This window comes from Chironomus tepperi, unplaced genomic scaffold (genome assembly GCF_022539635.2).
Source record: "Chironomus tepperi strain 1889 unplaced genomic scaffold, CSIRO-AGI_Ctep_v1 contig_445, whole genome shotgun sequence".
Taxonomy (NCBI): Eukaryota; Metazoa; Arthropoda; class Insecta; order Diptera; family Chironomidae; genus Chironomus; species Chironomus tepperi.
This window is the reverse complement of record NW_027226567.1, coordinates 443,576-466,044: the sequence shown is the minus strand read 5'-3', so window position 1 is coordinate 466,044 and position 22,469 is coordinate 443,576. Positions and strand designations below refer to the sequence as shown.

Genomic DNA, 22,469 nt, shown 5'->3' with positions numbered 1-22,469 from the left:
GTATATATATGTGTACGGAAATCATAATAATTATAATTTACAATTTACTTCTTTCTTTTTTTTTTGTTCTTTTTTAGAATAATAATTATCAACTTTTTTTTAAATTTATTTTATTTTATTTTTCACTAACTAGGTTTAATTAGATCGATTGTAATCTTCTGTGTGTGTTCTGTCTCAATATCCAGTGAGAGAGAGATTTTGTTATCATTTTAAAATCCTTTTTTGGGTTTTTGTAATCTTGCATCAGTTGTTAAAGATTTTCATTCATATATTTAAAATAAATTATAATTTTTCTTATTTTTTGGTGAAAATAATTTGTTGTCCTATGCTTAAATTACTTCCTCATTTCTTTCATATTTAGCTATGTGGGTCAAAAGTTTATTTGAAATTGAAAGGTTTTGAACAAAAGCGGTTGAATTGAGAAAATTTGAAATTTATTTTGAATGTCTCAAAACCATACAAATTCAGAATATTTGAACGATTTGTAATGTTTCAAAGGTTTGTTCCAATTTTAAATTTGAAATTTAACGAACATTTTTGAAACATTACAATTGTTCAAAGAATTTGTACAGATTTGATGAAACAATACAACAGTTTCAAAAACATTGAAAGGTTTTACAATCATTGATTGTTCAAATCAACAAAACCATACAATTTTTTGACACTAATTTGTACGGTTCTCAAAAATAACTTCAAATAGTTCAGAATTCAACCAATTCAAATCGCTCCAAAAGCAAAATTTTTATCATCATTATCATTCTTACTATAAATTTAATATAATTTAATTTAATTAATTAAGAAATAATTTTTCTCATTTTGATTATATTCAAAAAAGATATTTTTTTATGTAGGGAAATACTACGAAAAAGGAAGAAGTTACAATATGATGGACATAAGTAGAAGAAAATTAAGTGGATGATTTCTTTGTTGATGTATTTTGCTGCAGTGATTTTTTTGTGTGTATTTTTATGTTTAAAGTTCTTCGCTATGTTAATTTTATCCTTATCTCATTTTTTTTGTTTGTCATTTATTTAAAGTGTGTTAAATTTCTTTTATTTTTTTTTTCTTTTTTTTTATTTAAAGTGAAGGCATTTTTTTCGCATTTTTTTAGTGGCTTGATCATGTATGTATAATGCAACAATACTTTTATATTTTATGTTTTTTTTAAATCATTTTTTTTATATATTTTTTTGTTTATCATCAAATAGGTCGAGCTTTCACTTAAGTAAATTAATTTGTAAGCTCCATGCGTGTATCATTTGGGGTTGGGCTCTTTTCTTATGATATTGCTCTTATGTGCTATGTGTTCGCAAAAATGTTGTCTTTGAAATATGATATCTACATGATCAGATGATGTATTTACATCGATGGTATTTTTGATTTGCAGAAATTAATATTTTACTTTTAGGGGATTATGAGAAATTAAGAATATAATAAGAGAAAATTTTAATAAAATTAATTTGAAGACTTTTTTGACTAGTTAGACTAATTTTTTGAATAATTTTAATAAATCTTTTTCTAAAACCATACAAATTCAAATGAATTATTCAAAAATGTGTGAGGTTTTTACAATTTTGATAAATTTCAATTTTCAGAAAACAATTTTCAAAACTTTACAAATTCAAATTTTTGAGACATTTATAAAGATTTCAAAATTTTGAATTTTAAAGATTTTTCAAAGTTTCCTCAAAATTGAATTAAAACTTCTTTAATTAAAGCTAAGTTTGCTAAGGTTTTTTAAAAAAAAGTGACTAAATTGGATAGATAATATTCAATAACTACTGAATTTCAGTATAAACTTGAAGAGTTGTAAATTTTAAAACTTTTAAAGATTTTTAAAACGACCAGAAAAGCTTAAAATTGTTGAAAAATTGCCAAAATAAATCTCACAAATCAGAACAAACCAAAGGAAAGTGCCACCCAACCACAAATAAATTTGTTGTGAAAACTTTAAGGATTTTTTTTAATTTTTTATTTTCTTATATTTTTGTTCCAATCACAATGCATTCATTTTTAAGTAATTTTCAATTTATTTGATTATGATAGTTACTTTATTCATAATTTTTTCATTGTGTATGCAATAAAGATTTTTATTTTTCATTTGTGTTGTGTGAGATGTCTACGCATAAATTGTAAAATTTCTTAATAATTTCATTTAACAGGCTTCAAAAGCTTTTTATTTAATAATCTTTGTTTTTTTATATTTCGGAGCTTTTTCTATCGCATTTTTCTACCTTCAGATTGGCACAAAATTATTAAACATTTCTTAAGTTTTTTTAATCATTTTTCATTTTTTTGCGTTGGAAAATTATTTTATTTATAACGAGTTTGAATCGAGTCTAGTGGATATCTTTTTTTTGTCTACAATTAAAAAGGAATTTAAGAAAAGTAAGTGAAAAATGCTTTTTTCATTTTTTTTTATCATTTGCAATTTAAATTTAAAGTTTCGGTCTTTACTATTAATATTTACAAAAAGGAGAATTTTTTCTCATTTTTTTAAAATCTACTTTGTGAGAAATTAAGGAAATTTAGAATGGAAATTTATTTTCCGATATTTTTTATTACTGATGAAATACAACACGTGCTAATTCTCATTGAATTTTCATGAAAATCCTTAGGCGATGATGATTTTTTTTTAAATTTATTTTATTATATGATGAATTTCTACTTATTCACAATAATGTAGGCCACGTGTTTAATTTTATATTCGTGAATTATTTGCTATTTTTTCGAAAAAGTTGTGAGAAATTAAAGTTTCTTGAATGCAAATTAATGAATAACATATCAACGAACTTTTGGAATTTGAAAATGATTGCATCTTTTCATATTATAATTCGCATCAATTAAAAATTAAAATTGAACTTTCTGCATTTTAAAAATGTGAAAATTTCTAATTGATGCAAAAGTTTAGTCAATATTTTCACATCCCTATTAAAAAGATGCAAAGCATCTTTTCTGCATCTTTTTTGTAAATCAAGCAATTTTTCGCATCTTTAAGCAGCTTTTAAAAATGAAAAAAGTCGGTAAATTGAACTTTAAATTTTCTAAACCATTTGAACACATTCTTGTTCGACAAAAATTTTCGCAAAACAATAAAAATATTGACAATTATTGAACACAAGTTGAGAATATTTAAAGAAAACTCGAATTTTACCTAAAGCTAATTCAATAAATTTCCATTCTAAACTCCCACAACTCCTCAAAAAATTCTACTATTCAAAGAAATATTTCAATTATTTCTCAATTTAAAAATAATGAATTTATGAATTACAAGTAAGAAAAAAAGCTTTTCTTCCGTTTTTTGCATGTTCATTTCATTTTTTTCATTAATTAATATTTTTTATTCATTTAGTTAAAGAAGAAATCGAACGAAATATCTAAATTATATGGTCCCCACAAACTACGATTATTTTTTTTTTAATTTTTTTTTCTTCCTATGTTGTTCCATTTAAAATTTAGTAAAAATGCTAAATATGATGAATGATTTTTTTGGTATTTTGTTTATAAATTAAAGACGCTTGTTCATCTTTAAAAACAATTAATTTTACTAACAAAATTAAGGATCAGGAGATTTTTTCATTTTTCATTTTTTTACTTAAAAATTGCTTTGAATTATGTTTTTTTTGAAGTTTTTCATACTTTTTTCAACACTTATACACACAAATATGATCGTGAAACCATCGAAATGGGTAAATCGCGGAATCCCTGAGTATGCATTTATATTTCTCATCGTCATATCCACTCATGATTGAGCTTACGTAAAAATGTCTTGTCTTTGTGATTGATAAGATTCATCGCGTTCATTAATGCAATGGTTAATCAATTTGTGTGTATTTTCATTATTATTTTATATGTTTATGTTTTTTGTATCATTGATGCAAGCTGTTTGGATTTTATTTTTTATAATGATGTAAAAAAGGTTTTTTTTTTTCATTTTCATTTATGATATATGTTGCTATAACGAGAGGAAGCTGCTCTTTACAGCGTCTACTGTGTGCATTTCTTTTTGGATGTACATTTTTGTAACATGAAAAATGGGCAAATTATGAGACTTATGAAGTGAAATCGAAACTAAATATTGATCGATGTGAATCGTCTTATGTAGACATAGTCTAGGGATAGCTAGTTTTGAGGGTGATTGGGTGATTTGAGGTCTGAGATGAGTGATTTGTAATTTAATTATGGATATTATGCGATATTTTAATGAGAAATTCAATTAATGACGATTTTTCTTTTGTAGGAAACTCAAAATCTCTTAGACATGCTTGAAAATGATGAATTCTTATTGCATGTAAGAAGAATTGAACATTCTAGATGTAAACAATGGCCAAGAACTTCCAATTTAATGAAATTTTCAATTAAAATTGTTTCAATTTCAAAACAATGTTTTCCCGCCATTTTATCCCTTCAAATATCAATTTAATTTCAAAATTTACAGCTCAATTAAGATCTAAACTTCATCATGAGCTCCTCAATTAACAGAAAAACATGGCAAAAACTAGTTTATCAAATGTAAATTTACAATTTCTAATACTAAATTGAATAAATTTGCCAAAAATCATTTTGTTTACGTTTTCTTGTTTACATTATAACACGGAAATGAACAAGAACTGAATGAGAATCAACAATGGACTATCCTCATTTATCGATTAACTGATGAAACCACAACAAACTATATTCTATCAATAGAACTCGTAGGATAATTCAATAATGAAAGTTTTACACTGAAATTGTCAGTTCCTTTCATTAATAATCCTCAGTTTATGGAATTTCAAATAGTTTGCACAAATTTTAATCAATAAAATTCAATCTAAACTCGCTCATTCAAGAGACCAGAAAACCACCAAATACCCAAAAAAAAAACAAACTTGAAGATCAAACCGAATCGATTAAATCCCTGCATTGATGTTAGTTGGTTTTGAAGATGCGATAATAATAACAGCAAAAAGCTTTTCTGTATATATTTTTGTGTTCGAAAGAATAATCCAGAAAAGTAACAAAAAAAAAAGTTCTGATTCTTGTTGTCAAATGACTTTTAATTAGTTCAATCTTAGTGATGACGATATTTCGATAAAGATAAACTCGGATATTTCTATCTAAATGTTCAGAGCGTGTGTTAAGAGCGTTCTTATATCATCATGTGTATGTATAATTTCTTTATCACTATATTTATAATAATATTGAGTCTCGCGCGAAGTTATTAACATTTTTTTTTTCATGTACATCTCAAAAAATGGATCTTTTTGGATGTGAATTTAAGAAAGAGAAATAAAAATGATTGGAAAAATGACTTAACATTACGTCTACCTTATATCTCCCTTAATTTCTTTTTTTTCTGATAAATTACAGTTGGATTTTCGAATGAGATGCAGACTCGTTCAGTTAAATGTTCATTTATCACAAGAGAAAGGGTTTATGTTTGTTTTTTGATTATTATAGGAAGGAAGTCGTTTTCCTTTCGAATAGGAAAAGCTGTCCTAGGTAGCTGCATTTTTATGAACGAATCATCGAAAATCCAACTGTAATTTACAACTTTTTTTTTACTAATTTTAACATTTTTTTGTTTATTTCCACCGGTTGAGGATAGGAGCTTATGGTCAGGATTTTATTTTTGCACTTTTGTTATGGAAACACTCTTGGACACAATTATTTTAAAATAATTCCTCATCATACTCATAATCGGCATCGTCAATAATATCCGGACCACAAACTCATATCCTTGACTCCTACATGGCGTTCATGTTCAAAACTCTTCTGTTACCTCTATGTGGACTATAATTATATTCATCACGACGATGCGCATATCTTTCCTTCTCTTTCTCACGTATTAGATCAACATTATCATTATCGTAACTATTATTCATTAATTGTCTACTATTATTTCCTACGTAGTGCTCACGTCTGTCACGGGCATCCATCATACGATCACGTTGATCACGTTGATCGCGTTCACGAAATTCTCTATCTATAATACGTCTTTCATCTCTATGCATTGGATATTCACTTCCACTACTAGCACCACCACCACCACCTGCACTACCACTACCACCACCACCATAATGTCTATCATTTACCAATTCATCTTCATTTAAATTGTAGTTCATCATATCACGGTCACGTGCATGTATTCGTTCTCTCTCACGCTCTAATCGATCTAATCTGTCTTTTTCACGATCTGGATATCGTGTTGATCGTCTATTTGGATGATAAGATGATGATCCTATAACGATAGTTATTTTGCATTTGCAAAATAGGTTGATTAAAAGATGAAAAAAAGAGAAAAATTTTCTAATCAAAAAATTTGCCATAAAAAAGCTTGTAAAAAAGTTGATTGTAAATCTATTTAGGGCATTTTTGTTGGATGTTGACTGTCTTTTTCGATAATGTTGAGCAAAAAGCTCTTAAAAGTGCGAACAATTTTAATTTGAATGCTCAAAAATTCAATTCAATTTGTAAACAAACAAAATTTGAATCTAAAATGACGCGAAATGTCAGCATCCAAAGATGCGAAATAAGATTCAAAATCATAAGATGCAAAACGAGAGTCATCGTCAAAAGATGCAGAACTCATCAAATGATGCGAAATTGAAATTATCGTAAGAATCTCGAATAAAACGTCTTTAAACATGTTTATAATCCAACAAAAATGCTCTAAAATTGCAATTTTGGTATTTTCAATCGTCAAACGAAATCAAAAAAATGAAATCTTCAAACTATTCTATTTTAAAAACAGAAGGCAAACCAAAAAATATAAAAAAAAGTCACTCAAAACAAATCAATTTTCTTGCAGAAAAGTAATTGAATGCGATGGATAAAAATGTGGAGCTTATTATATACTTGATAATCTATTGATTGTAGGGAAATATGGATTTTTTTTTCTTGGCTTTGAATTTTTATCACGAAAAATAATCGAATCGAGTAGGAAATGAAAAATTCAAACGGATGATCAGAAGGGGGTAAAATGAGAGTGCACAATGTGCTACTTACAAACTTTATACATTAATTTCTTTTTTTTTTGAAAAATTCTTAGTATCTAAATTTCTAATTTGAGATTTTTATTCTTTAAAAGTGACAAAAGTGCGTAAAAAGTTAGGCAACTATGAGTCAATTAGCATGTGCTCATCACTCTGACTTGTTTGTCTACGAATTACACCTTGAACAACTAAAATAGAGAGAGATTTTAAAGAGGGGAAAATAGAAAGAAAAAAAAAGAAAATCATAAAAAAAATCTACTTAAAATTATTAAAGTTTAGTGTGAGTGATTTATGGAAAATTTTAAAACTGAATGAATGTGAATTGCTTTGAAATTTTTAAAGGAATTCTACATTTAGATGACTGGTTATGACATTTACTGTGATTTACTAAACTAATTTATTTTATTTTTATACAATATTTACTAGGAATTTAATGAATTACGATTTAACGGTATTTTTAGATTTAAATATTTTTACTATAAAAATTCTGTCATCTCGGTTTGTGTACAATATTCAAATTAGAGTTTTGATCAAAATTTCTTAATTAAATTGGTAAGTACTGCTCAAATCACGATTTTAAGTACAGATATCTCATATATAAATAGTGTAGATCCTTCAACATTTACTAAAAGAACAATATTCCATTTGAAATCAATAAAATTCCAGAAGTAAATAAAGATTCTTCCTAAATCTATTAAATGCTCTAAATCTGCCATTAAACGTCTAAACTAGCTCTTTATCCTACTCAATAACAATAACATAGATACAATTGTGTCTTTAAATCGAGTCTTTAGTCATTCATTGTGGAAAAATATTTCACAAGTTTTCCATCAATTTGTTATTTTACCCCACAATCTACGAGACAATAAAGGATATTGAAGAGGATTTGTTAAGAATAAAAAAAAAGATGATGAATTATGTGTGTGTATCTGTTAGTGACGAGAAAATGAGACAATCTGGTTTTAAAAGTAAAGCTTCAAAAGCTTTTTTTGCTTAATAATTTTTAAAGCTTCTTGAATTTAAATTTTTTTTTTGTTAAAAAACTTTCTAAATACTTTAAAATATTACAAAAGCTCGAAAAATACTTAAAGATTTTAAGAATGTACTAACAAGAATTTTTGAAATTTGCGAATAATTTAACATAATTTTTTTTCTAACGATTTATAGATATGAGGTATTGAAATCATCAAAACCATACATTGCTGAAATAATGGAAAGAAAATGAAAAACAGATAAGAGTAATTAAATAAAAACAAAGAATTAAGAAACGATAAATGAAGAAAAATATTAAAAACATAATTTTTTGTGTAAAGTCTTTTTAAAAGTTAAGTTTCGAAGTTGCTGAGTAATGGACATGTTGATGCTTTACCTCCTCTTTGTCTATCCTTCTCTTCTATATTTTCATGTAAGCATTTATTGGTTTTGAGAAAATTATAAAATGCGATAATTAATAATAGAAAAAAAATCGAATTTCGATGCTAGACACTTGTCTTATAAGATCTAATAGAATGAGGAGAAATGAAGAGAAATTAAGAATAAAAGCTTTACATACCAGGAGGTGTTGTTCCCATTCTATCAACTGGTGTCGAGACTTCTTGTGGCAATGGTCTTTGCATTGGTGTTGATCTCACTGGCGGGTGTGTTGCTCTCCAGTAAGCCTACAATTAAGATGCATTAAGAAGAATATTAGTCAATGTTTTTGGTTATTAAAGGATGTATGGTTGAGGATATGTGGTGAACGAGACTATTTAGTAAATGTGTGACTTAGTAATAGAACAATATCTTGATTTATATCCAAGATTTAGACAAAATTCCTTCACTTTTAAAAAGAAAAAGGCTTTAGATGCTTGAAAGAGCTGGTAAGCGAATGACTAAGCCATTCTGCCAAGATTCCTAACAACCACTGATAGCTCAGTAGGTAAGAGCACTTGACCAGATGTCAGGAGAGCGCGCAGGTTCAAGTCCCACTCGGAATAGTGTTGGAATAGATGTAATTTCTTCTCAAAATCAAGTCTGTAGCAAGTTCCGAATATATCCTCACCAAATCCACCACAAAACCAATCAAATTCTCACCTCTAAATATTCTGCTAAATGATTACAAGCTTCTTCCAACTGATTTTCATCTAAAATTACATCAAACATTTCGGGTGGACACTGACTAAGTTTCTCAGCCGCGACCATCTGTACTGATAAATTTTTCGCTTGAGCTTTACCGCGCGATTTGATTAATCTTTGCAAAACCTGAAAGATGGAATGTAATTAGTGAATTAAAGCTGATGATAAGAAGGAACTGAGCATGAAATTGCATTTTTGCAATCGTGTCACAGCAAATTTCTTGGAAGAAAATCTCATGACCCAATTTTTAAGGAGCAAAAATTCTTCGAACTTACTTTACTGCTAGCTATTTTCAAATAAACTATAGTTGGTGCTAATGATGTCTTTGCCAACTGTGACGGATGGTTGATAGTATCACAGTCTAAAACTACTAACTGAAGTGTCCGTGCCAATTCAAATATTCTTTCGATCTCGGCCTGCACTTCAGCCAGACACGTGGAACGACTGCAAATAAAATTATAATTATTTTTGTATTAGCATCGGAACTTGATTAATGATGTTGCTTAAAAAAAAGTCAGTAATGTACCTGTTTGATCGTTCCATGATTGCTCGCTTAGAAGGATTATTCATCAGGGATCGTTTAGCTAATGATATATCTGCTTGAACACGAGTTATAATTATCCTAAAAATGATTGAAAGGAAATGCACATTAGTCTATAAGTCTCGACGAGTCATTCATCTTTGTCTTAAATAACATTTATAATGTGCATTTCTGTGCTTTTTGTCAATAAATAACAGAACCGCTTTATTTGTTGACGAAAAACCAAAAGAATGCACAAAGAGAGATGACATCTCGAAACTGTCGAATAATAATACCTTGACTCAAACCGATGTTTGAGAAAATCAAATAAAGCTTTTTGCATCATATCAGTTACTTCATATCCTTTCAAACTTGGACCCACTAATACAACGGGACGCATTGAAGGAACCACATCATATGGTGACGATGTCTCTTGTTTTTTAAAGAACGGTTTTCGTTTTTCTTTGGTTGGTGGAGTTGCTAATGGCGTTTTTGGATGACGCGATGCACCCATTGAATCACTTTCATCGCCAGGAGTTGGAGGAGTACTGCCCCGCGATGGTTCAGCAACGGGGGCGGTCGCCGTACCCAAATTCCCACTCGATGAAGCTTTGGATGCATATAATTTTGATGATCGTACTGCGGAAGCTTGAATACGAATGTGTTCAAGCTTCACAGGACTTGGTATGAAGCCAACTTCACAACCTTCCTTTACAAGACGACCAATCCACCAATTATTGTCATATTTTTCCTTAATATGTAAAAAGTCTCCTATTTCAAACGACACCGCACTGCCGTGTACCGGCGAGTCATCGTCGACGCTACCATCATATGATACATTAGTGCGTACTGCAAATGCCACTGGTTTTGTTCTTGCCTTTTCCAGCTGGCCAAGAGCTTGACGCTCTTTCTCTCTCCGAAGAGATTCTTTTTCCTCGTCCAGCGACAGATCGGAAGATGGTTGAGAATAATTTGAATCAGCAGAACCCTAAAATGAATAGAATAGAAAATGGAGAAAACATTATTTTAGATATGCTGAATACTTGTGCCTTACTTAACGTTGATTCTTAAAGAAAAATTGTAATTTGAACATCAATTATTGGATTAAAAATGTGTTTATGAGGATAAATGAATTATTGCAAATACACATTTACTTTCATTTCTTTTTGGGGGTCATCTACATTCATTCCACATTGTACACGAATTGTACGCAGACACAGACACACACATAAAACAATTGAATTTGTAGTACAAAATTATTTGTAAAATCGATCAATCAATCAATCAAAAAATCTTTCAAAACACGATGATGATGGACTGCAAACCTGGGTAAATAGTTTATTATATCCAGCGCCTTGGTATGAAGGATATCCTATACCACCAAGTGAGGCCATACGACCGCTGCTTGGGGCATCAGAAGTTGTGTTGGCTCGCTGAACCATCGGCCGATCAGGCCTCCAATCTTCTTCAACTTTGCCGGATATTTTGTTCGATTTCTAATGCTTACTAACTCTTTTTTAACTTTTTTTTTCGTGTTTTGTGTGGTGAATGTGAAATAATTTAAAAAAAAAAAAAAAGAATTGAGATAAGTGAAGTAGGATGATCTTGTTGCTGTTCTTTTGGGAAGTAAGTTAATGTGGTGAAAATAAATTTTTCTAATTTTTTTTTGTTTATTTTGTTTTTTGGTCACCCACAAGGAACTAATTTCTTCCCGAAAAGACAAATGATTTTCTGGAAGCTTTTGATGTTAATTTTAATTTTGTGAATGACAATTTTGTGTTTACAACTTTCTCTAAATTTTTTGTTCTTTTCTTTTTTTTTGATCTTAAATACTTTGTTTTGCAAATTTATAAAATGTACACACTAGCAAACACTACTGATGCTCCACTAATAATAGAAGGAATTGATTTTTTTATATATTTTAATGTTCAACTATTCCATTCTTGTATGTCTCTCTTGTTCTTTACACTGCACAAAAATAAAAAAAACGCTTTTTTTTTCTCGCTCTCTTTACATGTATGGATATATATTATATATTGATATACTAGAAATAAATTAAAATAATATAGTTCACATTAAAATTTGACTTCATCACATCCCTCAGAATTATTATTATTATTATTTTTTTGTTCGAAAATATATAGCGTGTAGATTTTTTTTATTTATTGCACTTTAATGACTCTAATGTACGAGAAAAAAGAAATTCTTTTTTTTTTTTTGAGGAAAAACTATGCTCATATCTTTCATTTCACTTGTTTAAGTACTTCTTTTCGTGAATTATTATTTTATTTTTTTGTCAAATTGACTTGAAATGAGCTTTTAAATATTATTCATGCTTTGGGATCTTAATTCTTTAGTCGATTGGAGGAGCTTTGGGGAGTTTTTGCATTGAATTGTTGGGTTAGGATGGTTGATAGGAGTAGCTTTGAGGTTTATACTTGCTATATGCATTGAATTTGAGGGTTGTGTACTTAGACGAAGTGGATTTGATAGTTCTAAGTAGATGTCAATCAAAATTGATGAGCTTTTAAGCTCAAACTCAAATTTCACTCCAATTTCGCAATTATTGACTCAATTTTGAGGTTAGGTCACTCAAAAATGGTAAATTCTAGGTCTTGTGCACTAAACAAATGAGATTTATGAGGAAAAACTTAATTTTTGTCGAATTAAGGACTTTAATCTGCTGAAAAATCACTGAATCACAACTTTTCTAAAACTGCGCTCTATGCACCAACTTCCAGTGCCTCAAAAACTTTTATTTATTTTATATTTTGCAAAATAGTTGAATCATTAAACATTAATGAGGTCACCAGAGCGAAACACATTCGAAAAATGGCAATTAGTTTTAATGGAAAAAATATGCAAACTAGCACTGTTGACAGGAGGGAGTGAGTAAGAGATAGAATGGAAGGAATGGAGTATGACGATATGTAAAGTGACAATCCTTCAGCTAAAAAAATTGTTTTAATTCTAATTATCACGTATGCGGGTTATTTAAAAGAAAAATAAAATTTCCTTCCTTCTCTTCCTCCTTTTCACTGCCATCTTCCATACTTTTGTATAGCACTGCCACTGGTGTGTCGCAGTTTCACACCACTCCTATGCAAATATGAAAAAAAAAATTCAATATGTTCTTAATATTCCATATCTTATTGGCAAATGATTTCCTCTCAAATCGAAATAATTTTTATGGCCTTAACTCAAAGTTCAATGCATTTTTTTTCGTGCCTTCATTAATTTTCCATCTTTTTTTTCACAACTAAAAAAAAAATTTCTTGTTTCTCGTACACTTCACGTTCAACTCTTTTTTGGACATAAAAATGATAAAAATAATTCTAAAATGGAACTAAATTGTGTTGATGAAAAGTCCATTTGAATATATTTTCATGTTTTTTTGTTTCTTATCGAGCAGGAAAAAATGTCAGGAGGGATAATAATTACAATTTCTCAAATCCAGTTCGTCTGCTCTTTTTCTTTCTTCGTAGAATCTTTTTTTTTTTTCTTTTCTTTTAATAGCTATTAAGTCTTAATTTTGATATTTATTTCTCCAATCACTTTTATCACTTTGAGTTCACAGTTTTCTTCATTTCTTCTAAAACGACAAAAAACTTTAAATATTTTTTTTTGTTATTTTTTTTTTGTCCCTAAAAAAGAAAATTCTCTGAATAAAAATGATTAAGAGCCATGACTGAAAGCACACATACGAATCTTTCCGAAAAAAAAATATACTGTTCTGTGTACTGTAGATAGAGAAAAAACAGTGACTTTGCATGGAATTGGAGAAAATTTCTTTTTTTTGCTTATATTTTACACAGTGTAAGAGACACAAGGATGAAAGTGTGGAGCGGCTCGTGCAAGCTAATATATTGGAACGTGCGCATGCGTATTTGACGTTCTTTTTATGGTCTAAAAATTTACTTCAATGCGTATAGAGAAAATTTTTTTATACACTAATTAAATTAAAAATTCATATGCTACCTCAGCCTCAGGATTTGAGTATTATTATTCCTTAATTGTAGACCAAATGTCACTCAAACATGTTAACAATCCAAAATTCCGTAAAACTTCAAAATCTAAACAGTCAACTTGCTAATCAAAGCCTGACTTTTTTAGCACAAAAACATCTCCAATACATTCAATTCCATCCAAAATTCAACTACAAACATGAAACTTTTTCTGACGCATGCGCATTTTAACAATTGGCAATTTTACAACTTTCATTCATTCATTTTCGGATTTCGCACATTGAGAAGGAAAAAAAAAGCTTCCCTACATTTCATATATGTCAACTTTTTTTTTCTTTTTTCTGCTTTCCTTTCTTCTCACACACTGATTATTATTATGATTTTTCAAAGGGGAGGCGATCACGAGAAGAAAAAAAAAGAAGCGAATGTGAGTAGGAGAAGGAGAGAAGAAAAACATAAAAATTATTCATAATTCTGTCAAAAAGAAACGCACCAATTTGAGCACGAGTTTAACGTTTATGTAGCCTCGTGGCTTCTGATTCTGTTTTTTACAGGATTTTTGGGAATTATTGTAATCATTTTGGCAGATGAATGTGAATTAAGCTGTTAGTTTTAAATTTGAGCACGTTTAGACTTGTTTTGATTGCTTGATTGCTGACTTAATAGTGAATTTAGTTGAAGATTTGAATTTAATTTGTTTAAAGTTGAAGTTTCCATTTAAAATGAATTTTATTATAATTTTGACTGATTTTGATTTGACTTTGATGTTTAAAAGCACTTATTAACTGTATAGAACCGAAATTTCACTTTTATAATACTTTTTATCAGTGTTAATCGCGATTTTTAATTATTTTTTGTGAAAATTCACTTAAAACAATATTTTTTCGACAAAGATTTCCGAGATGACACAATTTTTTTAAGCAACTTCAATTTTGAATTCATAATGACCGTTTAAAATTCAAATCAACAATTTAACAGTAAATGCGCTCCAATTACACATTAATACAGATTCTCAACGCATTTTCCCGTGTATTGCAGCAGACCGACCACCATCAAGCGAGAATGAGTAATTTGGAGCAGAAATAAGAACAGGAAAGAAAGAAAAGGGGAAAAATATTAAAATTTATGGTTGTCTGACGTCACGTTCTTGTCGTTGTTCTACTGCATTCCTGCGTTTTTATTTTGTCTTCATCTGCTTCCATTCTTCTTAACACACATTGTTTCATGAATGCATTTTCGAGAATTTTTATGATAATGCGCATTTTCAGCGAAATGCATTATTAAGTAAATGATTCATATCGAGATGAATTTCCGTACAATTGCAAAATTATTAACTTTATGCTGGCTCAAGATGATTCAAAAATATTGTAAGTAATGCCTTAAGAGGAAAAAAACATTACTCAATTGAAAATCATGCAGAATGAAAAAAATGACAGTACAAGAAGAAAAACGAGAAAAATGAGAAGCGATGAATCATGAATGAGAGCGTCGCAAAAAAATGTAAAAGAAAAAAAAATTATGACGTCATGGATTTTCGCCATTCAGATGATGTGCGGTGGCGACGACGACGACGACGGGATGATGATCATAGCAGTGAGAGGAAATTTTTTTTTATTTTATTTTCTCATTTTCTTCTTCTACCAATGACTGACATTCGTAGACTTTGTTGCCGCAGAATAAGAAGACAAAATATTTTTCCTCTCTCGATTGTCAGAAAGTTCTTTTTATTTTGTTGTTAATTCCGGGTAAAATTTCCACTGTTTTGGCTGTATTTTGTTTAGTTTTTGTTGTTATTTTGAAAAATTAGGAAAATTTTCTATTTTTTGAGCGTAGTAGTCTTCGGATTCATATTTTCTACCAAACCTTAGCAGACAATGAGCCTCAAATTACTTCAAATCCTCTCATAATTCAACAGTCACACTCTAACCGACCAAAAACTTTTTTGCTTAAATTGGGTTATGAATTTGAGGTTATATTCTATGTGGCTGCTTTTTATGACTTAAATTCTTTTAAAAATGCATAATTAAAATCCCTAACAGAACAACGTGTTCATTAAGGTAGCTCTACATCCTCGTATTAACGGTAAGACGTGAAGTAGCCCTTGAAGGCTGAATTTGAGCAACTTTTACCACAAAAAATGCGATTTGTCGGAAGATAAATAGAATAAAAATGCAGAACTAGAGGATTCTCAATATGATCTTGTTCCCCAACATCTCCCTAACTCCATTTCCACCTACCACTTACTGATTAAACAAAGAAAAAATTCAAAAACACAGATAAAGATGCAAAAATTTACAACAAAATCTAAAAAACAAACTTATTTTTCATCAAACTTCATTTGAATATCAAAAGACTTCAGACTCCTGGGAAAATTTACAAAAAGCTTTTCTTCTTCTGTGATTACTCTTCTCTCTGCTGCTTTTGCCTCAATTTTGATTATTTTATATAGAAAATCTGTCAAAATAAACAATTTGAATTCACACCAGTACGAGATGAGAAAAATAAACTAAATAGCCTACTTTATGTGTGCATCTGTCTCTGTTTTAAAAGGGGGTAATTTTTCGGAACACAATTACGGTTTTGCAACAATAACATATTGAATTTAATTACAAGGAAGAGAATAGGAAATATTGATGAAGATCATGTGTGTGCTATAAAATTTTTAAAGCTGTTGCTAAGAGGTATTGACAGACTTTTGATGAATCTATCATTGGATGTGTATATTCTATGCAAATGGAATCGTTTCTTCTGGAATCAAGAGCTGATTTGATTACAGTTAGACCTTTATAACCTCAAAATTAATGCCTTGGCATAATTAAAGATTGAATTTAACTTTAATTGAAGTCAGGATTTTGGAAAAACTGTATGAGTAGTTCATAGATGTTGAAACCGACTTGTGTTTGCTTCCGGATAGCTAAGTGAAACGAAATCAAGTTAACCGGAAGCTAAGACAAGTCGGCTTAGTCAGCAACATGAGAAAACTACATTTACCGCTGTAAAAATGATTCAAAAACAGTGGTCACAATGCCATCAGGGCTTCTTGGTGTCTCACCGTTAACACAGCAACCTGTTGTTGCCCTTTCGAACTCGTTGTGTTGTTCGGGTCTAATTAGAACAAAGCTAGATTATTTCCCAATCATTCAACTATGTATCATTCAGTTCTGGATATGCAAAAACTCTGAATAGATCAAAACGAATTCAAAATAGCTCATGGAAAGAAGCTGCTGATAGGAACAGCATTGAATTTGGTATTGGCAAGCAGTAGCCACCGATTTAGTTAGCTTCAGATGCCATCAAAGGGATGTCATTAATCACAATTTATCTCTATCTTAGTGAACAGGCTCCAATTTGAATAATTGTGTGACTAGCTTTAAGGACAACTATCTATCGACTCTTGACTAGTCAGATAATAAACCTGATCATTCAGGAAACGATCAGCTTGCGATCAGCAGAATTTTACAAATCCCAAGAATAACAAGATGAGTTTCATCACACACAGAAACATCATCAACGAGACACCTTAACGCAACATTTTCACACCAACCAATTTTTCCTCATCTCATATTGTTTGTGATCACAACTAGAGCGATTAGCACCCAGACTTGCGAAGAGAAAATAAAGAAAATAATCTCACAATACTTTATGATCAGCATGTGCACTCAATAGCTTAGAGTATTTCATAGGAATTTCCATGATCAAATGAAAATAAACAAATTTTATTTTTCAGCCTCAATTACAAACTTCATCCAATTCCTTCATCACCATTATTCCGTAGTCTTCAAAAAAAAACAAAAGCAATTTTGGCTTACCCGTCTGTTTTTCAACCGAAATGGAGGCTTATAAGTTGAGCGATGATGATGATGGTGATGTCTTCTGTTCATTTTTGCCTTCTTTTTTTTTAAATTATCAGAAAATTTATTCTTTTTTATACTTGAATTTATGAATATCACTAGTTAATGTAAATCGATCAGTTGCCTCAAAATTGAAAATTTCAATTAAATCACTTGAAATACTTGATTTATAAATCAATTTAAAATATTTTTTTTTCTTCCTAATCTCAACACAGTAAAAAAAAATTCACAAAAAATAGAAATGAATTAAGCAACACACAATCAACACACAAATTGAGTATCGCGCAATGCTAAAAAATATATTTTTTTTTCGTCTCTTTTTATTTTTTCTTCTTAATTTAAAAGGAAGTCGGAAAATTCCAGATTTCAATTAGGCCCAGAGATGGAAATTATTTTATCAAGTGTAGCAATAGAATTTAAATTTTTTTTTTATCCATTTTTTTTTTAATTCTCTGAGGCTTGGAAAATTATTTTTTTGTGTGTTCACGAAAATCTTTTGTTGAAGCGACTGAGAGGAGCAAAAACAGCACCAGATCAAGTTATTTTTAAGTTCACTTTTTGTACTGAAAAAAAAAAATATTCATAGCCGCGAAATGAAATTGTTTTGAGAAGAAATAGAGAGATTTTGGTGGGATTTGGGGCGCATTTTGTATTTAGTGATGATTTAATATTGAGTTTATTGTCCACAAAAATCATTAAAAATTGATAAAATGATCAAAATTGAAATTGAAATTTTTAACGGAAATTTAAGATTAGAATTGTTTTCTTCAAACTGATCAAATTAGAAAAATATATCCTCTTGGTAACCATCAATACCAAATTATATCCTCTCAGAAAAATTCGTTTGAAATTTCAAACTTTCTGATGAACTCAAACATTTTTTGACCGTTTAAATTCAAATTGTATGATTTTCAAGTGCAAAATTCGTTGAAATTTTGGAATTTTCATTGAGTTCAAATAATTTTTTCCGTTAAAATTCAAATTGTATAAATTTGTTTTGAGAGTTTTATTAAAGTTTGAATAAATTTTAAATATTTCATGACCGTTAAATTTCAAATAATGTTCAAACATTCAAAAATTCAAAGAAAATTTAAGAAAAATAACAAAATAAAATCATACAATCAGCCAGTCAACAGTCAAACCACATTCAAATTTCCCTCACACTCCCGAAAAACAGCTCAGAAAAAAGAAAAATGTGTGCGATGAAAAATCATCATTGAGAAAAAGAATTTTTCTTTTCTCGCAAGACTCTCATTTTGATCGGCAATGAAAAAGAAAATCTCAATTTTTTAAAAATGCTCAGCAGAAAAAAAAAACAAAAAAATCTGACGCTTTGAGTAATTGAGAAAGGAAATTTGCAAAGTGGAAAATCTTTTTTTTGCTGCTGCTGTTTCTGTGATCGTTCATTGTTCATTTCATTTTCTCTCTCGGGTTTTTTGTAAGATCTCAAAATATTTTCATTTCACTTTTAATTTCGTTTACGAATTTTTTTAATTATTTTCTTTTTTTTCTTTTGATTGCGACATTTTCGTAATATTTATTTCATGATCATTGATCTACTTATGTGTTGTCATGTAGATGTGTACGGGAATTAATGTGAAAATGAGTAAATTTGAGCGCAAAACATTAGCTTTGAAATTGAACTTAACATTGGCCATTTTTTTCATGAATATTGGATATTATAGATGCAATTTAGTAGCATATCATGCATCTCTATATTTGACAATGTTGCATGCACAAAACTCCATCAAAATAATGAAATTATAATACAAAAAGTTCGTCTCATATTGAATGTCTACGCTTCTGGTTCTCTCTCATCCTCTTAAATTGATTAACCTTTAATAGTTTCATATCAAGCTAGTCTTTTGTTAAAATAAAAAAATTTGCACGCTATAAAATATGTTGAAATATCCCCTGGAGGGAAATAATCGCTCATCAAAATTATCGGCTGCATCTTAACTGTTTTTAATTTTGACATTGTTTGCTGGAAATGCTTTATCATTAACATTGTCTTTGATTGTATGTGGACTTGATTGTCTGATTCAGTCTGAATAAAACTAGTGTTTTGTGAAATGTTATTGAATTGATCGAAATTTAAAATAATTGAAAATTGAATTTTTACCGACTTTTTTAAATTTGAATTCATGACTTCTTCATGTGTGCTTCAAATTAAAAAAAATTCGTTGAATTTTGAAATTTAAATTTTTTAATGATTTTCTCAAATTTAAAACCATGAAATCATGAACAACTGAATTTTTAAATTTGAAAAAACCGTTAAATTTTAAAATTCAAAAATTCAAATTTAAATCAACCGTTAATTAGTAATATCTCTCAATAATACAAAACACAAACATTCAAGTATTGCGCATCGCATTCAGAATTAATTGATTTCGGATATTTCTCAATTTTAAGCTTATTCCCATCCCAAAAAATTATTTCTTTTTTATATTAAAAATTATAATTTCTATTCAACCATTCAATTTTCTGTTTCTCATTTATTTCTGCCAATTGATCTCATCTTATATACGCTAAAAGCTGATATTACTATAAATTTTATAAAAATATATTTGAAACTTCATCATTTCCTTTACAGTAAATGGTAATACGAGAGCCGTATGGTAGAGGCACACACGAAAAAAAATAGAATTTGCATAAAAAATTCACCTTTCATTCCTACATTTTTATTTATTTTTTTGGCATACTTAAACTTATTACTGTTTCATCTTTTCCCCAAATAAAAAATAGTGAACAAAAAAAAATTTATAAAATTTATTTTAAGAAATAAAAAAGAGAATGCAAAAATTTCATAATTAGCATAATTATCAACATGAAGCTATTGATGGAAAATGGAGATGAAGTAAGAAGTAAAAAAGTCCAGTTAGATTATTTAGTTCTTTTTTTGTTTATTTCATGTACCATATTCGTGCTGAATTTGATTAGAATTTTGAAGTTCATAAAAATTTTTATGGTTGCATTCTGCATTTTTGTGGGATGTTTTATAAGAAACGAAAGGAGAACTGTTATGAGATTTGGTATGGAATTAGATTAATTTGTATTTAATTGAGCTGGTTGGTTTAAGAGAAAATAGTCGAGATTTAAGGCAACATTTAACGATTGATCGAGTCATTTTAGTTATCAAGAGACCTATCCAGAAGCTATTTTTAGCTTAAATTTAGATTTTAATAATGGTGGTTTGGTATGACAAGAATTCGCAAAGTGTTTGCTTTTTGCCTTTAAACGCGATAGATCCTCAACTCTGCACTCAAGGTATATCAATGCAATGACCCTAACCTCAATTTGAGTATTGAAAATCATACAAACCAAGTTGATGTGACTTGACTAGTGGAATGGTATTCTAAGTTAAAACTAGAATCTCTCTGGAATCGAACCCAGGTCGTATTTAACGGTTGAACAACACTTTAAATACTAGATTTGCAACTGGTGACAATTTAGTACTCGAGTGGACAAAAGTAGGTTATAACTACAATAGTCAAGTGGGAATCGAACACAAGCTTTCACGATTTCTCAGTATAATCTCGCCATTAAGCAATTGAGTTTTATTCAAACCTTAAGCAGAATCTAAACTAAAGCTTTTAATCAACTGATCGATCATTGAACAAAAATGCGTTAAAGCTAATTGATGGCAAGTTAATGTCAATTTGATGACTAGTTCTAACGTACTTTTGTCATCAACTGGAACATTGATGCAGCTTTGCAAATAGATCTTCATCACTAACGACAGTGTGACTCATTAAACTATTACAATCTATCCAGTAAGTCTGCAGTCCCAAATAAAAATTCCAAATAATCATTATTGCAACACATTTCATCCATCTATAATTTCTAAAAGACAACAAGGCCTGCAAATATAAATTTCCTTCATTGCCTCGAGCTCGTTAAATTCTAATTGATCTCGAAAATATTTTTCATCAAAAAAAAAAAAAAAAATTGAATCGATAGAGAGACCGAGATAAGAAAATTGAGAAACGAAGGCAAAAAAAAAGTTTACCGTTACGCATAATTGACGCCAAACAATATACAACATCTTCACATATAGTCGCCATTTACCGAAATTCAGAAAAATAACCAATTTTTATTTATTATTAGAAATCTAAGAAAAAAAGAGATGAAGAAGTAAATTTTGAGTTTTGTGCTGCATATTTATTATAAAAAAAGGCATATGAGAGATTATTATTGAGGAGCATTCATAAAATTCTTAAACATCACAATCATGTATGTCCAATAAGAATGAAAATATTCTCGTGCAGCAGCAGCCTAACAAACAAAAAAAAAAGCTGCAAATAAAATGAGTTTAATACGATAGAAATTTAATTTTAAATTCTGTTGCTGCTATACATATTTTCGAGAAACTAATTTCAAAACTTTACCTTTTTTTTTTGGTTCCTCTCTCACTCTCGTCCAATTTCGGGAATATTAAGGGAAAGAAATATAAAAGTAAAAAGGCAGAAGAAACTGCAAAATTTACTTTTTCTTGGAATTTCTCGATTCATCGATGGGACGATTATATTATACTTTTTTTTTTGTGTGTTGCTGCTCGTTGCCCTTCAATAGGAAACTTAACTAATGCACAATGTGCTGCGCATGCATTTATTACTTAAAATGTGCATGTGTAGAACATAAAAATAGAATTTATATGCCACACATTTTTATAACTGGACTCATTGCTTTTCAATGAATTTATGTCTGCTGGCTATTGCATATGCATACTTTTTTGGGCACTTTTTGTGACAAAAAATGTGTTTTGTTCTTCAGTCTCGGATCTTTTTTTTGAATGCCTGAGGGTGAATTTGGAATACTTTCATGTGTTTTGCGGACAGACACGAGCATGCAGTTGCAATTTTGTAGTTTCAAGGCTAAACTGTATCAAGGTCGAGAAAGAAATTCTTTTTAACTTAGAATTAGAGCATATTATACAATTGTACAGCATGTGTGCCACTTTTTTGGACAAGAATCTACTAAATTTACATCTTAGTTCTCCTTACTTCTTGAAATAACTCAAAAATAAAGTTAAATATGGGAAAAA

The 22,469-nt window shown here is 29.3% G+C and overlaps 1 protein-coding gene across 3 annotated transcripts; it reads right to left on the bottom strand.

Annotated features, from left to right (window-relative positions):
• Positions 1-4,422: 4,422 nt before the first annotated feature.
• On the bottom strand, positions 4,423-17,949 carry Ca-beta (Calcium channel protein beta subunit). 3 transcript variants are annotated; one of them, XM_070650191.1, is made up of 8 exons: positions 17,384-17,949; positions 9,906-10,597; positions 9,616-9,711; positions 9,365-9,533; positions 9,048-9,215; positions 8,527-8,632; positions 8,344-8,367; positions 4,423-6,220 (listed from the first exon to the last, which is right to left on the bottom strand). In XM_070650191.1, exons 1-8 carry the CDS (start codon positions 17,453-17,455, stop codon positions 5,727-5,729), a joined length of 1,821 nt encoding a protein of 606 aa, XP_070506292.1. In that variant the 5' UTR covers positions 17,456-17,949; the 3' UTR covers positions 4,423-5,726. The 3 variants fall into 3 exon arrangements, with proteins under 3 accessions (XP_070506292.1, XP_070506290.1, XP_070506291.1); XM_070650189.1 differs by lacking the exon at positions 17,384-17,949 and adding an exon at positions 10,935-11,560; XM_070650190.1 differs by lacking the exons at positions 8,344-8,367; positions 17,384-17,949 and adding an exon at positions 10,935-11,560.
• Between the last annotated feature and the right edge of the window lie 4,520 nt (positions 17,950-22,469).